General features: G+C 42.0%; 2 protein-coding genes across 7 annotated transcripts in view; both read right to left on the minus strand.

The window, feature by feature from the left end:
- LOC124018098 (casein kinase I) overlaps positions 1-10,476 on the minus strand; it is a 43,126-nt gene extending 32,650 nt beyond the window's left edge. For 3 of the 5 annotated variants that reach the window (XM_046333371.1, XM_046333369.1, XM_046333372.1), the window contains exon 1: positions 10,249-10,474. The gene's annotated coding sequence lies outside the window, so the exon portion shown is untranslated. Of the gene's footprint in view, positions 1-10,248 lie in introns of all 5 variants that reach the window. The other 2 variants (XM_046333368.1, XM_046333370.1) reach the window with 2 other exon arrangements.
- Positions 10,477-10,779: 303 nt separating this feature from the next.
- LOC124018100 (sorting nexin-1-like) lies at positions 10,780-20,019 on the minus strand. 2 transcript variants are annotated; one of them, XM_046333374.1, is made up of 15 exons: positions 19,864-20,019; positions 17,339-17,498; positions 17,108-17,220; positions 16,416-16,482; positions 15,732-15,775; positions 15,344-15,485; positions 15,106-15,184; positions 14,808-14,883; positions 13,988-14,101; positions 13,632-13,725; positions 13,313-13,518; positions 12,921-13,064; positions 12,735-12,815; positions 12,553-12,624; positions 10,780-12,399 (listed from the first exon to the last, which is right to left on the minus strand). In XM_046333374.1, exons 1-15 carry the CDS (start codon positions 19,975-19,977, stop codon positions 12,349-12,351), a joined length of 1,557 nt encoding a protein of 518 aa, XP_046189330.1. In that variant the 5' UTR covers positions 19,978-20,019; the 3' UTR covers positions 10,780-12,348. The 2 variants fall into 2 exon arrangements, with proteins under 2 accessions (XP_046189330.1, XP_046189331.1); XM_046333375.1 differs by lacking the exons at positions 17,108-17,220; positions 17,339-17,498; positions 19,864-20,019 and adding an exon at positions 16,868-17,091.
- Between the last annotated feature and the right edge of the window lie 362 nt (positions 20,020-20,381).

The raw sequence follows: 20,381 nt of genomic DNA on the forward strand, positions 1-20,381 counted from the left end.
AAAGTCGTGATTTTAATCATCTTAGATTACACCCACTGGCTGTACTCAAGGATGTGGGTAGTGAGATTATTATGTAAACCATTACATAAAGTTGTCTCACAGCAGGGAAACAAAATAACAACTTTACACACAGCCTGGACTTCATCAACAGAATGTCTTGCCCATGAGAGTGTGTTAACAGGCCTAATCATTGTAAACCCGATCACACTGTCTTGAGAATGCCTGATTGTCAGTAATGATTTCTTGCTCATTAATTACAATAGCACACCAGTGGTGTGTAACAACTTCATAAAATGATCAGTCAGGAGACAAAAGTAGTGAAAATAGGACTACTTTCAATGGGCCTACAAAGCAAGCTCCCTTTCCCAAGAGCCACCAGTGCATCCTCAACCAAATTATGTTTGCACATCAACTAAATTATGTTTGCACATCGATAACTGCTCAAAGTATTTGTTTTATATCAACACAATGAATCCTGAAAAGCATAGATGATTTGCTGAGACATGGAGGCATGGGTGAAGCTGGAGTAGTGTGTGTGTGCACGCTCCGGTGACTCATGTTCAGTTTCTCAAAATCTATCTCAGCCTCAAAGACAGCCAGTCTCTCCCAAGGGCAGCTCCACAGCCTTCCCATTACATAAACCCCCAAAACAGTGCATGACTACAAAACAGGGAGAGCACAGCACAGCAAAGACAGCAGTGGTGTTGGTGAGGTGACAACTTATCCAGTCCCAGCCAGAGGCAATCATTTCCATCTATCTGGCTGCACAACAGTCATGCTGGATCTTGTGTGCATACATGGTTGTATTAGACCTAAATGACTAGTGTTATTGCCTTAGATGAATGAGTGTCCTACTTTTTTCCAGTCCAATAATCAAATTGGAAATTGGCCTTCATGTGTGTTTTTAGGGGGTCGATATTTACTACATGCTGCTCACCTAGTGGTGGGTATAACATTAACTTGCATTAATACTGTCATATAATAAAAGTTAGATAACAGGGTAGGTTACCTTACTTTAAGTCTATATGACCGTAGCCATATGTTAAGCCATCTGTGCATTACAACCATTAACTTCAACACAGGATTTCCCAAATCCCGGTATCTGAAATACACTTCTGTTGTCATGCACACACGATGCCAAAAAAACATAACATTGATGGCTTTCCTGCTAAGTAGTTTTTTTTGGCATCATGTGCGTGCATGACACCATCAGAAGTGTTTTTCAGACACCAGGCAGTGGGAAATCCTGTAATAGGAGTATATAGTATATTCTTACTCATAGCCATCAGTCTTTGAATGTGATGATTTATGATTACGTCCATGATACAAATGTTATTGCTCGTTTCCCCAGAAAAGGATAGACAAAAGCATTTATTAGCTAAAACAAAAAAAGAATGGTCCTTAATGGTCCTGAGGTGCAGTTGTCTTAATATCGGTTAATCATTATGTGTAGCCTGTAGTATTGATACTAGTCTGTGGTGACAAATCATTTTTCCAAGTAAGGGATCAATAAAGTACTACTCTACTCTCTCTGGTAGGCTATACAGTTGAGGTAGCTCAGACAACAGGCCACATTATCTCTCTAGTAGGCTATACAGTTGAGGTAGCTCAGACAACAGGCCACATTATCTCTCTAGTAGGCTATACAGTTGAGGTAGCTCAGACAACAGGCCAGATAATCTCTCTCGTAGCCTATACAGTTGAGGTAGCTCAGACAACAGGCCACATTATCTCTCGTAGCCTATACAGTTGAGGTAGCTCAGACAACAGGCCACATTATCTCTCTAGTAGGCTATACAGTTGAGGTAGCTCAGACAACAGGCCACATTATCTCTCGTAGGCTATACAGTTGAGGTAGCTCAGACAACAGGCCACATTATCTCTCTAGTAGGCTATACAGTTGAGGTAGCTCAGACAACAGGCCACATTATCTCTCTAGTAGGCTATACAGTTGAGGTAGCTCAGACAACAGGCCACATTATCTCTCGTAGTAGTTGAGGTAGCTCTTATCTCTCTAGTAGGCTAGTTGAGGTAGCTCAGACAACAGGCCACATTATCTCTCTAGTAGGCTATACAGTTGAGGTAGCTCAGACAACAGGCCACATTATCTCTCTAGTAGCCTATACAGTTGAGGTAGCTCAGACAACAGGCCACATTATCTCTCTAGTAGGCTATACAGTTGAGGTAGCTCAGACATCAGAGTTTGTCACAGGTGTCAAACTCATATGCAGGGCCGAGTATCTGCAGGTTCACTCCTCCCTTGTACTTTATAGATCAACTAGGGTCCCTGATTGGTTAAAAACTCCCCTCACCTTGTCGTCTAGGTCTTATTTGGCCAAATGAAAAGGAACTAACAAAACTAGCAGACACAGTCCTCCATGGACTGAGTTTGACACCCCTGCTCTAAAAAGGAGTCATTAACCTTTAGTGGAAAGATCAGATCTGGGGGGGGGCAATATGGAGGGATTCCCACTGTGGCAGTGCCAGCTAGCAGCTGGTTCTCCCACTGTCTTCTCTCATGCACTGTAGCTTGAGGCAATTTCTCAGCCCCATTGACTTCCTTTCAAAGTTCCCCACATAACAACACAGGCCAACTCAACTTTTCCAAACAGGCCTTCAAAGAAAACTTGTCGGGACACGGGCTGACCTAATTAGAGTTGTCATGATACCAGTATCGCGATACTAGGAAGTAAAGAAGCAAAGGCAACAAAACATGAAGCAGACTTAATTTCCTGAGGTTAACAGTCCTAATGTTTGGGGGAAAAAAATATTATGCTGTCACTCAGTCATATTTGTTTATTTTGTAAACTACAAAACACAATATTTTACATAATGTAGGATTTTAAAGGACCATCGAGTTTAAAATCTGGTTTCGTAGTACTGGAATCGTGACAACACTGGACGGAACAGAAAGAATGTGTTGCATCCTTAAACCCACAATTCATAGTGTGGTCAATTTTTCAGTTTCTGACAATTAACAATTATTTCCAGTAATCGTAAACATTTGGTGGAAGGGAGTTCTGTCATAAATAAAAGGATAAAAGAAAGTGGGTTGAGAACAACCCTGGCACCTTGCTGAGCCTGGTGCCTCCTATACATCTTGTGGTTAACCAGTGACCCTGGCACCTTGCTGGGCCTGGTGCCTCCTATACATCTTGTGGTTAACCAGTGACCCTGGCACCTTGCTGGGCCTGGTGCCTCCTATACATCTTGTGGTTAACCTGAGACCCTGGCACCTTGCTGGGCCTGGTGCCTCCTATACATCTTGTGGTTAACCTGAGACCCTGGCACCTTGCTGGGTCTGGTGCCTTCAATAGCCATTGTGGTTAGCCTGAGACCCTGGCACCACATCACACCTTCTCCTCCATGCTTCACTATGGGAACCACACATGCAGAGATCATCCGTTCACCTACTCTTCGTCTCACAAATACATTGCGGTTGGACCAAATAATTAAAATTTGGACTCAGTCTAATGTCCATTGCTCGTGTTTCTTGGCCCAAGCAAGTCTCTCCTTCTTATGTGTCCTTTAGTAGTGGTTTCTCTGCAGCAATTTGACCATGAAGACCTGATTCACGCAGTCTCCTGAACAGTTGATGTTGAGATGTGTCTGTTACTTGAACTCTGTGAAGCATTTATTTGGGCTGCAATTTCTGAGGTGCAGTTAAGTCTTAAGAACATATCCTCTGCTGCAGAGGTAAGTCTGGGTCTTCCTTTCCTGTGGCGGCCCTCATGAGAGCCAGTTTCATCATAGCGCTGATGGTTTTTGTGACTGCACTTGAAGAAACTTTAAAAGTTCATGACATTTTTGAGATTGGCTAACTTTCACCTCTTAAACTTCTTAGAGATAGGGGGTAGTATTCAGAGGTTTGGATGACTGAGGTGCCCAAAGTAAACTGCCTGTTACTCAGGCCCAGAAGCTAGGATATGCATATGCATGGTAGTATTGGATAAAAAACACTAAAGTTTCTAAAACTGTTAAAATAATGTCTGTGTGTATAACATAACTGATTTGGCAGGCGAAACCCAATGCTTTTCTATGGGGAAGCCAAATTATTAGGACACAGACTGCAGTTCCTATGGCTTCCACTAGAAGTCAACAGTCATCAGAAAATGTTCAATGTTTAAAAAATAAATAATTTAAATTAAGAAGTAGTCGTATTTTTCTAAGTGTCACTCAGGTGGTGTTTTTCGTCGGTATTGAAAATGATTATTTACATTTTAGGGTACCTGAGGTTGGATGAGAAACGTTGTTTGAAATGTTTGGACTAAGTTTACAGGTAACTTAGATCCTTTGTAGGCATGTTGGGCGAGTTGGAGCCGGTATATTTCTGAATCAAACACGCCAAATAAACGGACATTTGTGATATGAAGAAGGACTTGATCGAATAAAACGACCATTCATTGTGTAACAGACCTTTGGGATTGCAAAAAGATTAAGATCTTCAAAGGTAAGCGATTTATTTTAGTCGCCATTTCTGACCTTCGTGATGCATGTGTTTGGTTGGGAAATGTTTTTGACGCTTTTGTATGCGGGGCGCTGTCCTCAGATAATCGCATGGTATGCTTTCACCGTAAAGCCTTTTTGAAATCTGACTAAGCGGCTGGATTAACAAGAAGTAACTCTTTAAGCCGATGTATAACAATAGTATTTTTTATGAATGTTTATTATGACTATTTCTGTATTTTGAATTTGGCGCTCTGCAATTTCACCGTATGTTGTCGAGGTGGGTCGCTAACAGAACGCCCGTGCCAGAAAGGTTAAAGTAATGGACTGTCGTTTCTCTTTGCTTATTTGAGCTGTTCTTGCCATGACATGGACTCGGTCTTTTACCAAATAGGGCTATCTTCTGTATAGGACCCCTACCTTGTCACAACACAAATGATCGGCTCAAACGCATTGAGGATAGAAATTCCACAAATGAACTTTTAACAAGGCACACCTGTTAATTGAAATGCATTCCAGTAATGATGTGCACAACTGAGAGCATCCTATTGGACTGTATCACCACCTGGTACAGAAACTGCACCAACCACAACCGCAAACATATCCAGAGGGTGGTGTGGTCTGCCCAACGCATTACCGGGGAAAAACTTCCTGGCCTCCTGGACACCTACAGCACCCAATGGCATAGGAAGGCCAAAAGTTCATCAAGGACATCAACCATCCGAGCCACTGCCTTTTCACCCCGCTAACATCCAGAAGGCGAGGTCAGTACAGGTGCATCAAAGCTGGGACCGAGAGACTGAAAAACAGCTTCTATCTCAAGGCCATCAGACTGCTAAACAGCCATCGCTAGTACATCAGAGGCAGCTGCCTATACACATAGATCAAGAATCCCTGACCACTTTTAGAAATGGATCACTAGACACTTTAATGTTTCTGTATCTAGCATTACCCATCTCAAATATTGCAGACAGAGTTCAGTGTGTCAAATCGGAGGGCATGCTGTCCGGTCCTCTGGCAGTCTCTATGGGGGTGCCACAGGGTTCAATTCTCGGGCCGACTTTTCTCTGTATATGTCAATGATGTTGCTCTTGCTGCAGGCGATTCCCTGATCCACCTCTACGCAGACGACACCATTCTATATACTTTTGGCCCGTCATTGGACACTGTGCTATCTAACCTCCAAACGAGCTTCAATGCCATACAACACTCCTTCCGTGGCCTCCAACTGCTCTTAAACGCTAGTAAAACCAAATGCATGCTTTTCAACCGATCGCTGCCTGCACCCGCATGCCCGACTAGCATCACCACCCTGGATGGTTCCGACCTTGAATATGTGGACATCTATAAGTACCTAGGTGTCTGGCTAGACTGCAAACTCTCCTTCCAGACTCACATCAAACATCTCCAATCGAAAATCAAATCAAGAGTCGGCTTTCTATTCCGCAACAAAGCCTCCTTCACTCACGCCGCCAAGCTTACCCTAGTAAAACTGACTATCCTACCGATCCTCGACTTCGGCGATGTCATCTACAAAATGGCTTCCAACACTCTACTCAGCAAACTGGATGCAGTCTATCACAGTGCCATCCGTTTTGTCACTAAAGCACCTTATACCACCCACCACTGCGACTTGTACGCTCTAGTCGGCTGGCCCTCGCTACATATTCGCCGCCAGACCCACTTGCTCCAGGTCATCTACAAGTCCATGCTAGGTAAAGCTCCGCCTTATCTCAGTTCACTGGTCACGATGGCAACACCCATCCGTAGCATGCGCTCCAGCAGGTGTATCTCACTGATCATCCCTAAAGCCAACACCTCATTTGGCCGCCTTTCGTTCCAGTACTCTGCTGCCTGTGACTGGAACAAATTGCAAAAATCGCTGAAGTTGGAGACTTTCATCTCCCTCACCAACTTCAAACATCAGTTATTTGAGCAACTAACTGATCGCTGCTGCTGTACATAATCTATTGGTAAATAGCCCACCCATTTTCACCTACCTCATTCCCATACTCTTTTTTATTTATTTACTTTTCTGCTCTTTTGCACACCAATATCTCTACCTGTACATGACCATCTGATCATTTATCACTCCAGTGCTAATCTGCAAAATTGTAATTATTCGCCTACCTCATGCCTTTTGCACACATTGTATATAGACTCTCCCTTTTTTCTACTGTGTTATTGACTTGTTAATTGTTTACTCCATGTGTAACTCTGTGTTGTCTGTTCACACTGCTATGCTTTATCTTAGCCAGGTCGCAGTTGCAAATGAGAACTTGTTCTCAACTAGCCTACCTGGTTAAATAAAGGTGAAATAAAAATACATTTAAAAAATATGTATAAACTGCACTCTATACTAGAGGTCGACCAATTAAATCGGAATGGCCGATTAATTAGGGCCGATTTCAAGTTATCATAACAATCGTAAATCTGTATTTTTGGGGGCCGATTTCCGATTATTTTTTAAAAGACCTTTTATTTAACTAGGCAAGTCGGTTATTAAGAACACATTCTTATTTTCAATGACTGCCTAGGAACTGTGGGCTAAATGCCTTGTTCTGGGGCAGAATGACAGATTTTCACCTTGTCAGCTCAGGGGTTTCAATCTTCCAACCGCACAGTTAACTAGTCCAACGCTCTAACCATTGCACTTCACGAGTAGCCTGCCTATTACGCAAATGCAGTAGAAATGAAGGTAAATTGATAGCTAGCATTAAACTTCTCATAAAAAAACAATCATAATCACTAGTTATAACTACTAATCCAGTTTAGCAGGCAATATTAACCAGGTGAAATTGTGTCATTTCTCTTGCGCTCATTGCACGCAGAGTCAGGGTATATGCAACAGTTTGGGTTGCCTGGCTCATTGCGAACTAATTTGCCAGAATTTTACGTAATTATGACATACATTGAAGGTTGTGCAATGGAACAAGAATATTTAGACTTAGGGATGCCACCCGTTAGATAAAATACCTAACGGTTCCGTATTTCACTGAAATAAACATTTTGTTTTCGAAATGATATGATGGGTAGCGATGGGTAACGATGCTTCAGTGTAGATGTTGTCGATTTGTTCCTGGTTCGAGCCCAGGTAGGGACGAGGAGGGGGACGGAAGCTATACTGTTACACTGGCAATACTATAGTGCCTATAAGAACATCCAATAGTCAAAGGTATATGAAATACAAATGGTATAGAGAGAAATAGTCCTAAAAATACTATATTAACTACAACCTAAAACCTCTTACCTTGGAATATTGAAGTCTCATGTTAAATGGAACCACCAACTTTCATATGTTCTCATGTTCTGAGCAAGGAACTTAAACGTTAGCTTTTTTACATGGCACATATTGAACTTATTTTCATCTCCAACACTTTGTTTTTGCATTATTTAAACCAAATTGAACATGTTTCATTATTTGTTTGAGGCTAAATAGATTTTATTGATGTATTATGTTAAGTTAAAACAAGTACTCATTCAGTATTGTTGTAATTGTCATTATTACAAATAAATCAAAAATAAAAATTGTCCGATTAAATCGGTATCTGCTTTTTTTTGGTCCTCCAATAATCGGCCGACCTCTACTCTATACTAGTCTACGGTATCTTAGTCCAATGCCACTCTGACATATCTATATATATTCTTAATCCATTCCTTACTTATTTTTTAATGTGTATTGGGTATATGTTGTAAAACGTAGATAATACTTGTTAGATATTACTGCACTGTCGGAGCCAGATGCACAAGCATTTTTGCTACACCTGCAATAATCTGCTAAACACGTGTAATTGACCAATACATTTGAAAAATGTTATTTGATACCTCATGAAGCTGGTTGAGAGAATGCCTAAAGATCCACAGATGATGCAATCTATTGCACTCCACAGGTACCCTTTCCCACCTGGACAAAAGGAACATGCTATTAATTGACTACAGCTCAGTGTTCAACACCATAGTACCCTCAAAGCTCATCACTAAGCTAAGGACCCCGGGATTAAACACCTCCCTCTGCAACTGGATCTTGGACTTCCTGACGGGCCACCTCCAGGTGGTATGGGTAGGTAACAACAAATCTGCCACACTGATCCTCAACATGGGGGCCACTTAGGGGTGCGTGCTCAGTCCCCTCCTCTTCACCCATGACTGCATGGCCAAGCACGACATGGCCATGCTGACAACAGTGGTAGGCCTGATCACCGACAACAATGAGACAGCCTATAGGGAGGAGGTCAGAGACCTGACCATGTGGTGCAAGGACAACAACCTCTCCCTCAACATGATCAAGACAAAGAAGATGATTGTGGACTACAGGAAAAGGAGGACTGAGCATTCCACCATTCTCATCAGCAGGGATGTAGTAGAGCAGGTTGAGAGCTTCAAGTTACTTGGTGTCCGCATCACCAACAAATTACCATGGTCCAAACACACCAAGACAGTCGTGAAGAGGGCATGACAAAGTTATACAGCTGCACCATCGAGAGCATCCTGACTGGTTGCATCACTGCCTGGTATGGCAACTGCCGGCCTCCGACCACAAGGCACTACAGCGGGTTGTGTGTACGGCCCAGCACATCACCGGGGCCAAGCTTCCTGCCATCCAGTACCTCTATACCAAGCGGTGTCAGAGGAAGGTCCAAAAAAAAGTGTCAAAGACTCCAGCCTCAATAACCTTGACTAATCGGTGCCCCTGCATATTGACTCTGTACCGGTACCGCCTGTATATAGCCTCACTACTGTTATTTTACTGCTGCTCTTTAACTATTTGTTATCCATTTTTTAGGTAATTATTTTTCTTAAAACTGCATTATTGGTTAAGGGCTTGTAAAATAAGCATTTCACTGTAAGGTCTGTCGTATTCGGCGCATGAGACAAATCAAATTTGATTTGAAGCTGTCATAAAGGCAAAGGGTGGCTACTTTGTAGAATCTCAAATATATTTTGATTTGTTTAACACTTTTTAGTTACTACATGACTCCATCTGTGTTACTTCATAGTTGTGAAGTCTTCACTATTATTATACTATGTAAAAAATGAGTAATCATTCTACTGTAGGTCAAATGAGTAATCATCAAATGAGTAATCATTCTACTGTAGGTCTAATCTTTTTCGCCCCCAAAAATAATGGCTATATCTAGGCCTACACAATTTAATAACAAGACATAACGTTACCTAGCTAACAGGGACAATACTGATTTAACGTTAACTGCAGAGATGCTTTTCCACAAGCTAAACGGCGACGGTTGTTATTATAGGCTTCTTCCATAGACAAAAGATACTTCCTGACAATGTGGATATATCGATTAGCTAGCCACCTACAGTAACGTTAGATGTGTAAATTGACCTTAGCTTGCTAGTTACTTAGCTTTCACACACTGAGCCAATGATGGGAATGTTTATAACGTTAGCTAGCTAGATAGAGTTTATTTTGTCAAAAGCAACCACCACCACTTTTAGCAGCAACCACAATTTTATCCAACCATAACTTTCATATATCCAGCCAACAGCTAGTTAGCTAACGTTAGGTTATACAAAACAAACTGAATTGGATGAAAAAGCAATAACGTTACTTGCTTGGATACGTTAGCTAGCTAGCAGGCCAATTAATAGCGCCATTTATTTAATTGGTATTTAGCTATAGCAGCCTCATTGACATGGAACTACATTTATTTCAGGGGGAACGTAATTTCGGTTAACCCAAATTAGGTGGAACGAGGAAATGGAAAATAGCTAACGTTCGCTAGTAGTTATCGTCATTAGCAACGAGGCTAGCTATCATCATGCAAACAACCACCGACTTACTTTAGCTGTGGTACTCCTGCTGTTGATTCGGACGCCTCTTGCGATTCACCTCACTGTTCGAGTGTATTTAATTCTATCAAATATAAATATTGTATAATTATCAGTCAATAGAGACAGACAAGCAACCCTTTCATTATTTTTCTTCTTCTTGCTATCTCGCTGTTCGTGAAAGGTTGACGTTCTCCGGAAGTACAGGCAGTCGCACCATTGAGCTTTGAACGACACACCCGCTTGCGTCAACACTTCCAGGTTGCACAGTGCTCGATACATTTTTTGGGGGGGACCCAAGTTTAATTTTTTTTTATTTAAATAATGATGATTAATTATTTGAGTATATGACTTCAAATGTTCTAACTCAATGGTTTTAACAATGCAATGATACAAGCTCAGTTATTTAAAAATGTATATTATGTGGATAGAATGTTTGAAACCATGCACCAAATAACCTCCATTTGATATTCCCTGTCATACATTTTTGGATACTGATAACATTTTATGGACAAAAAAAACTGCCTCAAACATTAAACGAAATTCAGTCAATCATCTTTATTACTCACTTCTATAGAATTTTCAGGAATATCTTATCTAAATGCGAGTGGTTACAAAAATAAAGCACATCTCGAGGAAAAAGAACAGACACTCATATAAATGTTGGGTAACAAAACTAAAGGAGTCAACACTTATCACTTTGCTTTCATCATCAATACACACTGCTAGTCAGTGCTGGATTTGGGTATAACCCCAACCGGAACTGTAATAATAATAATAATAGTGACATTATTAATAACAATGATCAAATTAACAGAAACAACAATATGACCATTTGATATAATAAGCAACATTTTCTGCTGCTCGAGTTCCTGCACCTTATATAGAATATATAGTTCAAAAGTATTATGGACTTCCTGCACCTTAACAGTACCAGCACACAAAATGAGTACTGACACCTATTTCAGTCCAAGTCAAGCACTGTTGCTAGTTTATCAAAATTGTGAGGAAACTTGACCAGTGGTTTAAAGTACTGAAGAAAAAAACACTTGGGTATGTGTACATTACTATTTATATTTGACTACTTTTACTCCACCACATTCCTAAAGATATGTACTACTCCCATACATTTACCCCAACACCCAAAATAACTTATTACATTTTGAATGCTGAGGCAGAATAGAATTATGTGCCACAGTCTGTCTGTAAATAATATAAAAATCATGCCATCTGGTTTGCTTAATATAAGGAATTTTATGTATAGCATTGACCTTTACTTTGTACTTTTACTCAAGTAGGACGATTGAGTCCTTTTTCCAACATTGAACATGACACATTTCACAATCACATTGAATTCAATGAGGCTACATGTTTGGACACAGATGTAAAAAATATACTGATGGTCAGTTCAGAAAGACTGTTGTTGGTCATAATTATTTGAGGTTACAGATGTATATCAACTGATGATCAAACAATGGTGAACACGCACAAAGACATAGGCAGGCACACTCATCTGATGGGTCACCATAAACATACACTCCATGCTTCCATTATTTTGTCCCTTCACTGTAGGTCTGTAAATGCACAAATTGAGGACCGTTGGTATTAGTCCGTCTATCAGTTTGAATGAGCTTCCTAGTCAAAGTGGTATTTCACACGACACACACACAATTTACTACATTCCCCTATGCGTTTGTGGATCCAAAAGTTATTTCATGAGCTTTTGTAAACAGTTATGAACTGCCCTCCACTGTAAACAAACACTACTACTCTAGGGAAGTACCTCAAAATGTGAACACTTTAGGATTGTTAAGTCAAACTCTTCCTATCTGAGTAAGGGCGGCCCAAGAACACAGAGTAAAAAATATCCCACTTACACCACTGACATGTTTACTTATAAAAGCTATACTGTCAAATTCATCTCTGTTGAATCGATACATTGTGCCGATGTAGAGCATACTGAAAAGCTGGAAAATAAATCACTAACGCTAAAATAATATGGATGTAGAGTAGAGTAGTTGTCCCCTCTGTTGCATTGTCTTCTGGGTACATAGTCAGGAGGTAAAGTGTTCAAAAAGGCAGTCGTTCTCTTCCTAACGTCCTCAAGCCTCATCATGCTATCGCTTTTGCTTCAGGCAGGAATGCTTCCCAGAACTTTACGTGCTAGATCCAAGAGGGGGAAAAGTGAAAAGAGAGCACATCAATATCTGGAGTATAAAGGCCAATATTTCAAGCAAACAGTTACATGAAAAAACACACATTTGAAGAGATTAAAAAATAAATATATATATATATTTTTTAAAGAGTACAGATTACCCGCTGTTGAGACTGTAGAAGAGACTCCAGATATTTCACTATCTGGCTTTTGAAGTCCTTGGACTTCTCTTTCTGTTAGATGGAGGGGAAGAAAATAACTGTCATGTAGATTTTCTCATGCAAAACTATCCTGAATACGGGAGCATGATGTTGCTCCGATGCAAAAAAAAAAATAGCCTTACCTCAAACCTGAGGAATTCCTTGTGAACGGTTACAGAGATCCTGTCAAAATCCCTCTCGTACTGAGTGACTTTACCCTCCCACTGTGAAAGACATGAGGGGAATAAGGAGAGTTTAATGTGGAAATAGAAGTCAAAGCAATACCACCTCCCTTTAAGCATGCATTAACACAGTGCTGGCTCCTGTACCTCAGTGATCTCCTCTTTGGCCTGTTGTAGTTTGTCAGGCTTGTTGGCCCACAGAAGCTTTGCCTCAACCTCCCTCTTCTTCTGCAGGGTGCTCTGAGCCTCCTGCCAGCGCTGCCACGTTTTCATGCGCTGCTCAAAACAGCCCTGAGGACAACATAACGAGAATGCCCAAATTAAGCGCACAGCACGAGTTCAGAATAAAATCTGCACCACATCAATTTCACACCGAGGGCACACAGATTCTAGCTGGTAGCTACTCAGTTTAGCATCAAAGCTAGCAACGTTTGATTTGATTTGCACTAATCTTCCATTGACATTTTGGATGTACTCATCCAGTTAATGTAGTTCTATGTTCTATTTAAAATTCAGGCCATAGAATGAAGTTGCCGTACCCTGACGGCCCCTAGTAGGCGGATGTAGTCGGCCAGCAGCTCGGCCAAGATGAAGAAGTCGCTGGCCGCCTGCTCCTGGTGTAGCGTCTCCATCTTGTCCTCCACCTCGGCCAGTTGGGAGAGGGCCCGGGACAGAGCTGTGTTGTCCTCAGAGTTGCCCAGCATGGCCATGCTCTTGGCGAACACTGCTGTGTTCCCGCAAAGCTCTGACGAAACAGATATAACAGGGTCATAAATTTAAAAAAGAAGGTCTGCTTTAAAACTCCAATCTTATCAAAAGGGTTTTAAAACAGACATCTCTTTTTTCTGTGAATCTCACCCTTTCTGTGGTTGACCAGGGAGTCCACCACCGCATGGAGTTTCCTCAGCTGCAGCTCCTCGCTCTCCACCTCCTGCAGTTTGTTGTCAAACCACTGCAACAAAGCAACGTGGGAGGTACGATCAGCCAACCAATCTACATCAATTAAACTAATTTGAATGACAAAGGGGACGTATCGACCCAAAGATTTACAGAGGCATATGCATCCCGTTTAGCAGACAGTAAAGAAAAAGATCATATTTTTACAGAAAAAAATAAAATGCAAAAGCTCCAACATTAATTTAGATAACAGACTTTACTGCTATGATTTCTTGTTTGGCATTTGAGTAAATCAACCAGAACAGTGATTGTCTTACAGCATCCGAGTCGCTGATCTTGATGGTCATCTTACTGACAGCATCTGATGCTCTGTTGATCATCTTCAGGAAGCCAGCTCCACTCAGTGTGTGTGTACCCACCGCCCTAGGCAGCTGACAGACACACACAAGCAGACGCACGCACGCAGACACAAGCAGACGCACGCACGCAGACACAAGCAGACGCACGCACGCAGACACAAGCAGACGCACGCACGCAGACACAAGCAGACGCACGCACGCAGACACAAGCAGACGCACGCACGCAGACACAAGCAGACGCGCAGACACAAGCAGACGCACAAGCAGACACAAGCAGACGCACGCACGCACACACAAGCAGACGCACGCACGCAGACACAAGCAGACGCACGCACGCAGACACAAGCAGACGCACGCACGCACACACAAGCAGACGCACGCACGCACACACAAGCAGACGCACGCACGCACACACAAGCAGACGCACGCACGCACACACAAGCAGACGCACGCACGCACACACAAGCAGACGCACGCACGCACACACAAGCAGACGCACGCACGCAGACACAAGCAGACGCACGCACGCACGCAGACACAAGCAGACGCACGCACGCACGCAGACACAAGCAGACACACGCACGCACGCAGACACAAGCAGACACACGCACGCACGCAGACACAAGCAGACGCACGCACGCAGACACAAGCAGACACACGCACGCAGACACAAGCACGCAGACACAAGCAGACACACGCAGACACACAGTGAACAAATGAATGCATGATTCCAGTAGTCTGTGACAGTATTGACAGCTAATGACTTTAGAGCACCTACCTCGTCTCTTTCCAGGAACTCTCTGACATCAGGGTCTTGTAACAGGGACGGGTGACACACTACTCTCTGCAGGTACCTAGAAAATCCCACAAATATCAACGGGCTAGACTACAGGGAGGAAACAATGCAATGCCTGCCATAGCAATGAAGATACAGCAATACATTCTTAACAAAAGCAAAGGAATATGACAAATATCAACAGGCTAATATAAAACACAATCTGAACATGATACTTCACCGTGCTGTACATGTAAAGTCTGAGTACAATAATGGTAAAAGGTGCTTCTTCAGGTTCTACCTCTCCAGAGCCGCTCTCCTCCTCTCCACAAAGTCAGCCGAGGAAGAGTCATCCTTTCCCACCTTCACTTTGGTCATCCCTAGGGAGTCAAGACATGGTGTTACCAGTGTCTTTCTGTATTTCATGTGCCGTGATCAGTACCCTGCACCTGTGAAATCTACCGGGTTTGCATACTATGCCTGCAACCAGGTTTTTGAAACTGGCTGGCAGACATGAACTGACAAATGTAGTTCCTTACCCACAACGCTCTTCTCTGGTGGTGGAGGGATGATACAGCCGTTCAGGGAGTGCTTCACTGACAGCTTCTCATACAGCCCAAGGAAATCACTGAACCTCCTCCACACAGAGAATGTCCTGTTCCTGAACATGGGTAATGTAGTCTAGGGGGTGGAAATAGTGAGGCTTTTAGTATCAGTTTGCGCAAGACAAAATCACAAGTTCTGATTTCATAGAGGACACTGGAAGAAGTAGGCCTACTCAACACAAGCAGAGTAATTCCTTCAAATTGTTCATGGTCACAGTGCAAAGTATAGAAAAAATGGTTTGGGAGTACTACTATATACATGACCAAAACGAAAACTAGTTGTTTAAAAAGTCCTGATTTTGCTGCTGCACAAGTTACATACCCGAGTGGACACCTTGTAGGCCATGTAAGCGTTCATGCCATCTCCTAAAAGGGAAAATCAAATTGTCAGGTTACAGAGGTTGAGACATAGTTTAGTTTCAAATATGAAATCCGAGAGATGGGAAAATGACACACAAACTGTAAAATAAAATAAAAAAACAGGCATATCCTGGCTACAACCCTCCAGGACCAAGCGTGAACAACATTTAAAAACTAAACTGAGGTAAAGAGGTTTGAAGGATCTGGTCCTGGTCCGTCTTGAGCTCACGACATCTTGTGTATCCAAGCTGTTCTGGCTCTTGTCGTAGCTAGCTAGCATGCCTGGCGGCTTCTGTGAGGCTTTGATATTCCATCTTCTGTTGTCTTTGTTGTGTTCTTCCCATTCAAATTGACAAAATCAAAACTCTCAACTTGCCATGTGTAGCTAAAGCTATAGTTAGTTCTTGCTATATTGATAGCCAATATTAGACTCCTAACCCTCAAAGTTGCTTGGACAAGCAAGTAAACACTCCCTCACCCAGCGATGCCATCTTGACTTCCTACTTTAAAAACTCAACTCAATTGAGAGGAAGATGAGATAATTACATCATAGCTTCCATGGATTCAACCACAATACACACTTCCAATGCTTCTAAATGGTTGCTAAACATCAGTTGAAAGATAGTGAGAAAAAAATATTCCTTACCAATTTTCTCTGGATTGGTGACAGCAACCTCCATGTCAAAGCTGTCCTCATCCTTTTCCTCTTCCAACTGAATTGGTGGAAATGAGCTGGTGAACAACAAGACTTCGGGAAATAGCACTTCCATTTACTGTTATTATTCTCTCTCTTTGGCTAATGCTGCATATGATGAAAACATTTGGGGTTTTGCTAGTCTCATAAGGTCAGCAGTGTTCCCTATCCCCTGTATCTGTCTTTTGAGGGCTGATAATAATTACGTTATGGCATAATGGCCCTCCAAAGCAACGAGCAGCAGACAACAACATATTACATTAAACTAAACTGTGGTGAAATGTTGGGCATGTCCTGTTGTAGCCTACCTGCTCCATAGACCTGGGTTGTGTTGCTGATGTCCTGTTGTAGCCTACCTGCTCCATAGACCTGGGTTGTGTTGCTGATGTCCTGTTGTAGCCTACCTGCTCCATAGACTCAGGTTGTGTTGCTGATGTCCTGTTGTAGCCTACCTGCTCCATAGACCTGGGTTGTGTTGCTGATGTCCTGTTGTAGCCTACCTGCTCCATAGACCTGGGTTGTGTTGCTGATGTCCTGTTGTAGCCTACCTGCTCCATAGACCTGGGTTGTGTTGCTGATGTCCTGTTGTAGCCTACCTGCTCCATAGACCTGGGTTGTGTTGCTGATGTCCTGCTGTAGCCTACCTGCTCCATAGACTCAGGTTGTGTTGCTGATAGTGTAAGTGACGGGGTGAATTCAGCTCCAGAGGACTTGGCTGTGGTGCTGGGGTTCTCCATGGACAGCTCCACCGAGACCTCTGAGGGGACAGAGGGGGGGGAAACATATAACATAGGAAAGGATGTCACAGGGAAATGAACCAATTCTGCTTTTCAGTCTAGTAGGGGTAATAATAAAAGGTAAAAATGATAACATACCTGCAAATAGATCATTCTCATTGTCTGAATGGACACAGTTGGACTTAGAGGTTGTGATGGAACTGTTGACAGCGGTGCTAGTTCCTTCTTCACTGAAGAGGTCAGCTGGTTCTTCACCATTGGCTGTGTCAGGCTGAAAGGCCTCTGCAACAGGGTTGCTCTGAAGGGTAATACAAAAATATCAATAAAGAGTACAGCACTTAGAATTGAGGGTATTAAAACAGGTCACTTTTTTAGTGCCGGTGTTTAAACCTTTCACATACAAGGAGAAGCACAAACCACAATGTGGGGTGGGGTGGACTTGGGTTATCAGTGAAAAGGGGCCAGGTCAGTTGATTGTGACAAAGGCAATTATAACATTTAAAAAAATGTAACTTCATATTCATCTCCAGCACCAGCTCGACATCAACATATGAAAATGGTGCATTTGTGTTTTGAAGTAAAAGAGATAGGAAGATGTGTTTTTTGACTCAAAAACATATAAACCCACCATGTTCACATGTTGATGTTGGGGGTGTTGGAGATGATGAATTTAGTGTTGTAATACATAACTAAAAGGACAATTCACTGTTTTCCATTGCTGTATTACAATGATGCAACAGAATACATGGGCCTACATAGCCACATGTCCATTATTATCAAACTCATTTTTGTCCAAAATGAAGGTGGGGGTAACTGGTCAAGTGTGGACTGATGTCCACTATGGGATTTGTAAACATTTCTCATCTTTTCCTTTTTTTGGGTGGAAACAAGTGTATGTCCAACTGAAGTTAGATATATAGATATTAGTAGAACTAGCTAGCCAACGTGCAGTGAAGTTGTAAAAATAGAACCGATTTAACAAGCTAGTTAGTTAAATCATCAGCCGCCCCGGTCCTGGACAAGAGTGAGGTCAACCATTGCCCAGATGGGCTAAAATCAAAACAGAATTAGCCACCTTGGCTAGCTACATCTGTGTGAAGCTAGCCACACAAAGGATTAGCAACAATCGTGGAATTTGCGGTTCAAAATAAAAGTGCCCCATTAAAAGAGACTCAAACGAATACAAATAGTGGAATAATGCCATATTTGGACTAGTTAATGGTCGGATGTTATACAGATTCAAGACAATAATTAGTTAATTTGACCCAAAGCAATACAAATCAGTTGAAATCGCACTGTGGATGTATTAGACTTTAGAAATGCATTTGTGGCATACTTATATGCACTGCACAGCCTAACCTAAGGATGTTGCACCTATGAAATAGGGTATCAGCCTATTGAGTGACACTCACAGAACACAACTGTGTAGCTTTTACACACATATTAGCGTTCTGTGAATGTCACGGAGTAGGCTGATACTCCATTTCATGGGTGCAACATCCATAGGTTAGCCTGTACATAGTCTCTACGCATCCCAGCGTGGCAGACTCTTCTCTCATCTCTAACACGTAGGCTCACTTTTTTTGAACAGTCATAAGACAAGTCGGAACGTTGAATAAACTTAATTTAACTGATTTTCTCCTTATATAGGCGGTAATCCGAGACGGACTATCCACAGAGTAGTGTTATTAACCCGATTTTCAGTACGCTGGTCTGTATATCGGTTTGTATTTCTGGTTTTTATTTCCAATACTGACGCAATTCGCATGACTTGGACAATATATCAACAATAGACAGGACCATGTTCGATTACATTCGGCTTTTGTTCACATATTGTGCATCACGTGAAATGCTAAGGAGACGGAAAACACAAGTGACAGAATTGACAGGTGCTGGAAAAAGTTGTGGAAATCAAATGTCCACAGTAAATAATTGTTTACTTGACTTTTTTTGCTGCGCCGGTAGGTTCTGCACGGACAACCGGTAAAGTAACATATCATTTTATTCAACATTTTAGCTTGCATATTTTTTTTACAGAGATTTCTTTCAGACGCATTATCCATGGAATAACCATGATAACTGATGTTTAGGCAAGGCTGTAGAATGAAATATAAGTATGGCCACAATGCAATTCTAGTCTAATACATCCACAGTGCGATGTCAACTGATTTTTACTTTTTGTGTCAAAACGTATTGTCTTTTGTTGAATGTGTAAGAACATTCCTACATTGTTTAGCATTATCTAACTAGTCCAAACTTAGCACGTTTCCACTATTTGTATCGCTTTTATTTTGAAAGCGAAACGAAAATTCCACTATTATGGTTAATCCTTTGTGACTAGCTTCACACAGGTAGATATCTAGGCTGGAGTGCAGCGCTTAATAAATTAGTAATTGTTTGAGTGAGTGCAGCTTGCTGACTGCAATCAAAAAAAACAAAAGGAGTTAACGTCAGTAAGCTATCTAATGGATTGTACCAGAATGGAGACTTGAAGAGTTGTGCTTGACAGGTAGCTAGCTAATGTTAGCCTAGCTAGCTGGCTAAACTCCGTTCTATAGTGTAGAGGGCTACTAGCTTAGCTAACATTAGCATGCTATGGAATGGTGTACAGATCAGGTTTCAGTCAGGACTAGCTGGTATCATCTGATATGCCTAGTGCTTACATTGCCAACGAATATATCCTCCCCTTCGTCACTGTCTTCATCTGCCATTTCGGAAAGTGGGTCTTGGTTCTCTGCTCCAGGGAGAGGGGGATTCCGCCGTGAGCTAGCCGCCATGTCTGTGATGATACGTCTCTAAACGGAAGTTGACAAGTGCAAAGTACTGTCTGGAGCGACACCTGCTGGTGATTAAACGGCAACGCGTTTAGGAACTTCACAGACCTCTATACTTTCTACTGTACTGTGTGACCAACTGTAAATGGTGCTGGAAATAGCATTATAATGAAGCACATTGTATCTAGCCTATATAATGCATTTCAACCGCCATTCTGTATTATATGTGATGTTTTTTAATTACCATGTGGCGCCAGGTGTTAGGTTGGGCATGGGTTAAAGTGGCTTGGTAAGAGTTTAAAAAAATACACCTCTACCTTCTTGAATTAATCACTAATTTGGACAGATGAAAGCGAGGGTCCTTATACCCTTCACTAATCCAGTCATGTGTTATCAGTCACAACTTA

The sequence above is a fragment of the Oncorhynchus gorbuscha genome, unplaced genomic scaffold (assembly GCF_021184085.1).
Source record: "Oncorhynchus gorbuscha isolate QuinsamMale2020 ecotype Even-year unplaced genomic scaffold, OgorEven_v1.0 Un_scaffold_390, whole genome shotgun sequence".
NCBI classification, from domain to species: Eukaryota; Metazoa; Chordata; class Actinopteri; order Salmoniformes; family Salmonidae; genus Oncorhynchus; species Oncorhynchus gorbuscha.

Excerpts from the sequence above, each read along its gene's own strand:
- LOC124018100 (XM_046333374.1), bottom strand. The coding sequence starts at position 19,977 with ATGGCGGCTAGCTCACGGCGGAATCCCCCTCTCCCTGGAGCAGAGAAC. Across the intron at positions 17,499-19,863 it reads AGGATATATTCGTTGGCAAT|AGCAACCCTGTTGCAGAGGC; the intron begins GTAAGCACTAGG and ends ATTACCCTTCAG. Across the intron at positions 16,483-17,107 it reads AACCTGAGTCTATGGAGCAG|TTGGAAGAGGAAAAGGATGA; the intron begins GTAGGCTACAGC and ends CCACCAATTCAG.